This window comes from Cyprinodon tularosa, unplaced genomic scaffold, assembly GCF_016077235.1.
Source record: "Cyprinodon tularosa strain WSP-4 unplaced genomic scaffold, ASM1607723v1 ctg41, whole genome shotgun sequence".
NCBI classification, from domain to species: Eukaryota; Metazoa; Chordata; class Actinopteri; order Cyprinodontiformes; family Cyprinodontidae; genus Cyprinodon; species Cyprinodon tularosa.
In genome coordinates, this window is record NW_024039130.1 from 413,236 (window position 1) to 422,408 (window position 9,173).

Sequence of the window (9,173 nt, forward strand, 5' to 3'; positions counted from 1 at the left end):
GCGTCATTTGATTTATTTTTCTCTTTAATGTGAATGAGTTCTGGGGCATAAACCAGTCCCCCTGCAGCCGCCCTCCCCCTGGATGAAGAAATGTGAGCAGCGTCTACAATTCAGATTTATCGGCAGTTGGCTCGATGGTGCATGAAATTTCACAATGGAGTCTCAGTAGTTGATTCATTTGCTCAGCCTGCCATTCTTCTTCCGAGTCGTTTCTCTCAAAGGCCATCAGGTTGAGGTTAGGATATCAGAAGTCGCACACGATAAAGAGTGAATGCCCTCCGTGTCCAATTGTCTGGATTTATGCTCCCAGGTCGATAGTGTAACGACTAGGGGGAGCTTAATGTTGTTGAAGTGGGTACATTGACTGATATATTGATTGTACACCTGCTGTCGAGATGACCTCATAACCATACAGCCTGATTTATGACATGAGGTTTGACCACTAGATGGTGCTAAATGGTATCTAGAAAAATATCTGGTACCTGATTGTCCTTTATCCTTTTTTGCAAGTAAAAGTAGTTAAAAGCAAACAGTTCAGTGTATTTAAAAGACCTTTATCTTAAATGGGATGAAATTTTGTTTAATTTTGCCAATTTTTCAATCTTAGCATTTGATTTTTATTAAGGCTAACGCCTCAGCTGGGTAGTTAACCCTTTAAAGCCTGATCTAAGAATAAAACAAAACAGAATATTTTTTTTGGTTTGAAGTCCTTATTTGGCCTTTTAACAAAATAAGTCAAAAGAAAAAACAGAAATAGATTTTTGATATTAATTTATTACTATGTGATAAGTCAAGATTATTTTTTTTTGTAGTCTTCTGCCCTCTGTTATCAGGTATATCTGATTCTGTACAATAGGATTTTGAGCAAAGTTTTTACCATTAAATTATGCAAAAGGTGTCAGACGCAAAACATTTCAGAAACCGTATGTATTAAATATGATACATTTGGCATTACAGGGTTAAAACATCTTAGTTGTGGGATTGGGAGTAATGATAATGAAGGGAGATCCTCCACCTTAGTTTCAAATAATTCAGTCAAGATAGTTTTTTTTCTATTACCCGATTCCAGGTTTGCTTTGTGTCTAGCTCCATCAATCTTCAAATCAAATTTAATCAACTTTCTCAGCCCTGCTCAATTAAAGCATCATGATGCTGTCACCACCCTGCTTTATTATGTTGATGTGCAAGCTTCGTTTTCCATTATACCTAGTATTTTACATGCTGAAAAAACTGTTTAGTTTGACCAGAGAGCTGGTTGCTCTGTCACCTCCATGACCCAAGGCAACATTTCAATTTGAGTTTGCCTGGATTTTTCTACAACTCTGCATAAAAGCCAGACGTCGAGTGCAAAACTCTAAGCTGTTCTGACCAGTTACCTTAGATGGATTCTTGGTAGGTTTGTAGTTGGGACGTTCTCATTTAAAAAAAAATGGATTGAATATTATTTATAAAATACAAATATAGATGTTTTAATTTAGACAGGTGTTTTTTTTTTTTTTAGATTTGTCTGGTAAACAGCAAATAACAAAAATGCAATCCATGTTTCAGATTTTCATTTGAAAGATTCAAAAGAAAATGTTTTAGACCAGCACTACAATGGAGATAAAATGAACTGAAGAAAATTTCTGTCACCTTCACAAGAAGTAAAATTATTTCAGATGTAAGAATGTGTGTTTTATGACAACCAATCACCCCGACTCTTCACATACACCAATGAAACAGTCTGATCAATTTGTTTATTTACACGAAAAAAATGGGCTTACAGATGTTCAGCTAGAGACATATAGGTTCACAAGTAGGGAAGTGGTACATTGTTCACTGTTGTTTAATCAATAATAAAATGAGATCAGGTTTGCAACTAGATATGGTTAAAATTAGAATATGACATTTTCAATTTCATATATTTAAGTCCAGCAAAGACACATGTATAAAAGCAGATTGTTTTATCCAACTTCACAAGGGAGTTTAAATGTATTTCAGCTTTATGCAGTGCCAAAGGAATGTATGGATCCATAACGTCAGAACAACTTTGTTATGATTAAATTTCACAATAATTCACACAAAATGCACTGTATTAACACACAGACCATACCAAGCTAACATCACATAACTGCCTTATGTAAAATACACTGCATGTCCAAGTTTCATCTTCATTGAAGTGTTTTAAGAGGGACCAACAAGCACCTAGTATTTAAATGAAAATCGGTCACTGATAAGCCATCATATCATCTTAGAATGATGCCTGACAGCTTAGGTTAGCATAACTGTTCAGTGATAAACTGGCTGTGCTGGGTTAATTGCTCTAAGCGCTTTCTACTTGAAATGAGAGTTGGATATAAATGCTAATGAGCCTTGAGGAGCACTGTAACACTCTCACGGCCATTTCATTTTGACTGCAAGGCTACAGCAAGTTTTCATTACACAACCATCATCTGTGGTCCACATTTCTGGTGCTTGTTAGCTAAAGTAGTGCCATTAGATAAATGTTTAGGTTAATGAGCAACAGAAGAGGGGTGAAGCTTTTCATACTAGTCTCCACAGTGCGATAACATGAATGTATTGATTTTCTGGTTACTACATATGTTTTCTGCACCCACTGAATGAGAGGAAGCAAACAGAACACAAAGAAGACTCCCACTTGGTTAGGATTTGAAACATTAACAAGTGGAAGGATACTCTGTTCGCTTACAAACCATGACAGCTGTTCCAGGTGCAGAATATTGCAATATATATACGTCTATGGCAAACAGTGTAGTTTACCTTCAATAACAATATGTAAACAATATTAAGTATATTTTCTAAATAGCTCCTGCTTGGGTTTCGGTTAAGAGATGGCTCTGTGGGAGCAGGGGCGTGGTTGCTTTTCGGACGAATAGAAACAGAAGAAGTTAGGGTTGAATGCCAGGGCTGCAGATCGGTGGGCAAGAGGGAGAAACCTTTTACTCTAGAGACTGGAGCATGAGGAGCTGCTTCAGGACCTTGGTCTGACTGGTTTCCCTGATCTCTCCTGCCAAGAACATTTCGTCCACCACAGTGTACACCTTGAAACACAGAAAGTAGGTCAGACCCTGACACAAGGATACTCAGGTTGATGATGTCATAATGCTAACAATACGATAAACAACGTGTGGCTTTGGCTAGAGACTATGTCCTTGAGCCACTTATCAGTAGTAGCAAAATGTCAAACAAATGACTGATATATAAGGAGGAGGTCATTGGGTCACTGTATGTACCAAAGGTCCTAAAAACCCTGATATAGCAACCATTTGAAATACCAGGAGGTTTTCATTAAAAGTCAGGTGGTTCCTCCACAGAAACTGAACCCCAGGATATCTATCCCCTAACCTAAGAGACGACCCAGGTCTCTGAATGTTCCTGTGCCAATAGGAATGGTTAAAGGACCCTCTGCTCAAACCTTGCAGAAGATTTGGTAATGTTTAAATACTGCAACAAAAATTTAATGAGTAATTTTTAGAAATCTTCAATAAACTTTAAAGCAGTGTAATTTCTTCCCTTTGTTCCCAAAATGTTACAAACCGCACCGACTAACAGCCCTTTTTACACAGTGATAAGCTGCAACAACTAAAGGAGTTCAAGGATTTTAGCTTCAGAGTTGGATTCTGATATCTGTAATAGCATAAACAAATATCACCACAGTATCAACGTGAAAATAATCTTACCTTGTAAAAGTTGAACACAAGGTCCAGTTCACACACATTGTGAAAATATTCATTCAGCACCTTTAAGAGAAACAGAGAGGAACAGGGAAAAAATGTCAAATCTATGTGCTTATTAAAATAAGCCAAGAATATTGAGGAGAAAAAAGATCTCTTCATCAATCTGCATAAGTGCCGATTGCGTTCCTTTCATATTATACTTTAATGCCGCTATTCATCATAGAGAAGTGATTGAAAAGCTGCAGCACACAGAAAATATCAGCGCCTTTACAAGACGGCACCGCATCAAGTGGGCTATAATGCATGATTTAGTGTAAATTATGCAAATGGGACAAAATTATTTTTCAAATCCAAATCATTTTGGGACAGCAGTAATCTGCTGGGTTTTCTTAGATAGGAAGTTTTTAAACAGTCTGTTAGTATGATTTTACTGGATCTACTCCCCTAAAGAGCCCAGTGATGAGAAAAGAAAAGAGACAGAAAAAAAGAAAAATGAAAACAGAAGAAACATAAACAGGAGTTAAGAGTTTGATTTTATACATTAATAGAGTGTAAAGTTTTCTAACCATGTTATTGTTAGACTCTAAATTTACATTTAGAGTTTTAGAGCCTTTACAGAGAGAAAAATTAGTTTCCCCTTCATTCTTTTACTTCTATGACAATGACTTTGCAAGGAACAGAACGAGGCTGATAATGTTTTCTTCAGGGACACAAACATTTCTGGGGTGTAACATCAATCGTTTCTCCCCTCTTTTAGATTTTTTTTCCTGGTTGCGTATTGTAACCGTCCCGAGGTCTGAGTCAGATATTAAGGCCTGCAGCACCTGTTCAGGCATCAGCAGAGTCCTGTGCAGCAGTTTGAGGTGCAGCTAAGACCCTGCCTGAAAAAAAGAAGGAGTAAATGCACTTTCCTCTAAATTTTTTGTCAGACAGAGAACCCTTCATCAGCATCAAAGAAAAAAATTTTTTTTTTTAAATCAATAAAAATAGAAAGAAATAATAGTTCAAGTTTTATAGTCAACATAAAAAAAAGGGGGGGGGGGGTTCTCTTGAGACATTCCTGGAAAGCATCAGACCACAACAACTAAATCATCACAGTTCACCTCCTCTGTCTATACACCACACGAGTTTCAGTTACCTCTACAAAGTTGTGGATGGCTTCGAGGTATGCCAGGTTGTTATCCGTCACGTCCACACAGATGCAGAAGTAGAGACCAGCGTACCGCCGGTAAATGATCTTGAAGTTCCTGAACTGTGAGAGAAAAAGGGACTCAATTTTTCAGTAATTAAAAAAGTAGCAAAGCCCTTATTTAAAAAAAAAAAAAAAAAGTAGAATTTTATAAGATATGTTTGCATCCAAATGTTGAAGTCAGTTCAATAATTTTATTCTACATCTCTGCTCAGTGGATTTTTATTTGAACCAAAGTGAAAAAATATATTTTTTTTTTGTACAAAACTGCCGTTACAGGTCAACATGATCCATTATTTTAATCAATGCACTGACATCCCTATTGCTAGACACCATTTAGTTTTAGAAATTATATTTAGAAAACATATAATAAAAGCTTCAAACTAATGTAGTTTGAAGCTTTTTTTCTAATGTGTAACCTCTGTGAGTCAGTCATGTTCACCTCCAGTCACAGAGCGGCTCGTCTCACAGCTTGAGAACAAATAGTGAGGATAAAGTATCCTTTTTACCGTCTAACTGGGGGATAAAAGTTTGTGGAACTTTACAAACTTTACAAAGGCCGATTAGGTTCAAAGTGTTGATGTGCTTCATCTTAGGAGATGAGGTTTGGGGGCAGTGCAAGCAAATCCTGATAGCATGACGCCATACATGACAAGCAGTCAAAGAGCCGACATCCAGAGGACCCCAAAAGTACGTGAAGACAGAGCAGCTGCATGTTTTATTTAAGCTGCTGAATTAACAATATAAAGTTTTGACATAAATTTCTCAATATCTGTGAGGACATTTTAGATTCCTGTTGATTATTAAAGTGGTTAACAGATAAACATTAACAGCAAAAGTTAATAAAAAGCAAGTGGTTCTATAAAAACATATCATCTTTAAAATCTTTATATTTCAATTCCTTGTATGTAAGACGGTTGTCACAATACTAAAATTTCACATTCCCAATCTATTCTAGGAAAATATCCAGTACTCAATACTATTGTTCTTTTAATGCACAAACAATCTTAAATCAACGGTTAAAATAAGCCAACAACACTTGTATTGAGTCTGGGTGATAAGCCTAATTAATATTGTATCCAGAAGCAGTGTTTGGGTAGCAGCATTTTTTACTGTATATTTTTGTCAAAATAATTAATGCAGGTTTGAAGTATAAATACAGCTAAATAAAATGTCATTTTCTTTCAAAAGGAAACGAATTTCAAAGTGATGCAAGTTTTGCTTTAAGGACAAACAATAATTAGTGTCTCAGCAAGAACATGTGTATATTTGCACATCTTAGTTGGAAAATAATAATTATGTTAATCTGGACTGTTAGCCATGATCCTTCAGCAACTAACCTTCAACAAATGTACAGAAACATTGGCCTGATGAAAAGAAGATTGTGACATGAATAAGACATCAAATCAAGCAGAGACAAATCCCTCACCTCAACGAAGTTGGTGTGCTTAGCATCCCTGACAGTGACCACAGCATGCACTTCCTCTATCAGCTTCTGTTTCTCATCATCATCGAACTGCATGTACCATTTGGCCAACCGTGTCTTCCCTGCTCGGTTCTGGATGAGGATGAAGCGGATCTGCACGACAGAAGGATCACAAAAAGATAAAAATTAGTTAACCAGCGTCGAAAATAGTACAAACTGACCACCTCCATCATTCCAGCGTAAAACAAGAAAACATAAATATATACAAAAACCCATTTTAACATCTAACATCATAGGGCAAACAAAAACTCAAAAGTTGTGTCAGGTTTTGAAATTAGTAACGGGTTAACACTATAAGTGTTAGCCTAGCTCTTTATAAATTGCTAGACCCACTTATTCAACAAAACACGGTTTTACTAGAAGAAAATCCTTCAACTCAAAAATATTCTTGAGCTACTTTAGCTGTAGGTGTCATGTTTTAGAATAAAACATTCGCCGAGGTTTTATCTTTCTGTTGACTGAATGAAGAGCTTATAAGTCCAACCCTCCAACGGTAGCAAAATGCTACTAACAACTGAATTTAAGTACAACAAAGCATATAAATCACATATTTACCATTTTTGTCTCCTGAATATAGTCCTAGAAAACTCCAAATTAGCGCGTTCCCGAGCAGCAAAGCAGCAATTTTACACTAACACATCAGTTTTTTCTTCGTTCGACCGCTCGTCCGCTATCTTCACTAAGCTAACAGGAAGTGGAACGCAACGCTGACCAATGTTGCATGATGGGAAATGTGGTTCTGTAGCGCAGCTAGAAACTACTAGCTCTCATTTAGAAACTACAAAGCCCATAGGTCCCGTTTGAAGTACTTTCGTAGAGTTGCGTCGACGGTCACATGAGAAGCAGTCTGCCATAAACTATTGAAATTTTATTTAAAATACTACCTTTACAGCTTTTCTTTAAAACTAACAACCATACGTAATTCCTCATATGGAGAGTATTGATACTTTTCGCCTTGACCTTAATAACGAATTAATATTTTCTGAAAATAGAACTCTACCAGTATGTTGGTTAGCTATGAGAAAATTTGAAATCCAAACATTATTATACCCTTCACTTAATGAAATTAGGAAAAGACTGGTGTGTTATTCTAAAGCATAACTATCCAGTATTATTTTTGCTGTGGCATTTTGTTGTTTATATACCTCCAAAACAAATAAAAAAACATATTTTATCTGAAACATAGAAGTGAAACAAATATGTTCTCTACATATTATATCTAGGCTGGCCGTTAAGTGAAAACAAGTGTTTTTATTCCCCCCACCACCCCCCCCCCCCCCACCACCACTACCACCACCAGGGATCCAAGCCTTCAAGTGTGAACCCCTAAATAATATTTAATTGCAAATATGTGTGATAAAACAATATCAGGCACAATTAACCAACACTTTGCTGATTCTTTAATCTTTAACAGAGGTGTCAAGTAACACAGTACAAATACTTTGTTACTGTACTTAAGTACACTTTTTAGGTATCTATTCTTTACTCCATTACTTATTTTTCTTTCTACTTCTGACTTCTACTCACTACATTTTCACGCAAGTAGCTGTACTTTCTATTCCTTAGATTTCCAAAACAAATCTTATTCGTTACTCTTGGCTTCGGTTTAATGTTTATAAATATTTTTCAATTTTTATTTTTTATGTGCACCATCCAATGCAGATCATTGGCGCCATCCACATCTAGTGAAAACCAGTGTGACTGGATGAGTCATATAACGCAAACACTGATTGGTTAGCTAAAGGACATCATCAGAAGCAAGCAGATGTTCTTAAAAAAGCAAAGCAAATTATGCCATGCTGCAATGTCAGATTCAGAAAAAGATGTTGAAAGGTCGGACACAGGTGAGAGCATATCGGGAGATGGAGACCAACAAGACCTCCCTCATCCTTGGCCCTATCTCAAAGAATTTTTCAAAATAGTCGAAAAAGGGAGCTTTCGATTCATAAAGTGGCATCTGGCTGTTTCTTTAAAGAATTTACGCTATACTTTTATACTTTAAGTATTATTTGGCGCACATACTTTTTCACTTTTACTTGAGTAAAGGGGTCAAGTTGATATTTCAACTTTTACCAGAGTATTTTTTTTTTTAAACTGCAGTATCTATACTTCTACTTAAGTAACAAATGTGTGTACTTTTGACACCACTGATCTTTAACCATCAGAGCACTTTCCCTTAACATCTCAGCCAGTAAAATGTACAACAGGTGTGGGAATTAAGGGCAGCTAGAGTCCATTCCAGTGACCAAACATATTATCCACTTTCAGTGCACTTCAGAATATAATCCACATGAATTATTATCAAAATTATTATGATCAAATATTACTTTTGACTAAGTACCAAATTATATTGCAATATTAGACACATGTATAATGAACTTATTATGCAGGCATAACATGCACAACGTTAAACAGTGGAGGTTCCCGAACTGAAAAACTGCAATATTGTTTCAATTCTGGAAAATTGTTTGACACCAAGTGGATGATTTTAAGCAGTAAATTAAAAAAGAAGTTTCAGGTTTTCTGTCATTGAAGCTGTTCTAATGTTGCCTGGCCAGCCACGATCCAACATGTAAACGTGTATAAATTACGCTCCATGTAATTCAGTCTGTGTCAGGCTAGCTCTAATGTTGATATGGATGTATTTGGATGTTCCACTCCTCTCTCATCTTTCAAACGCAAGCTTGAAGATTTTGCTGGATCATTGCCCCACGTATGGAACTGCTAATGACCAAAGTCCTTGCTCCAGCTACAAAAAGCAGCACCCATAGCATGATCCTTCCCCCACCATGCTTCACAGGGAGCTTGTTTTTTTTTATTT

The 9,173-nt window shown here is 36.4% G+C and overlaps 1 protein-coding gene across 1 annotated transcript; it reads right to left on the minus strand.

Moving 5' to 3' along the window:
* Window positions 1–1,717: 1,717 nt before the first annotated feature.
* On the minus strand, window positions 1,718–7,070 carry ap2s1 (adaptor related protein complex 2 subunit sigma 1). Its single transcript, XM_038298604.1, has 5 exons — window positions 6,908–7,070; window positions 6,296–6,445; window positions 4,816–4,929; window positions 3,681–3,740; window positions 1,718–3,041 (listed from the first exon to the last, which is right to left on the minus strand). The coding sequence occupies exons 1-5, from the start codon at window positions 6,908–6,910 to the stop codon at window positions 2,940–2,942; spliced, it is 429 nt and encodes a 142-aa protein (XP_038154532.1). The 5' UTR covers window positions 6,911–7,070; the 3' UTR covers window positions 1,718–2,939.
* Between the last annotated feature and the right edge of the window lie 2,103 nt (window positions 7,071–9,173).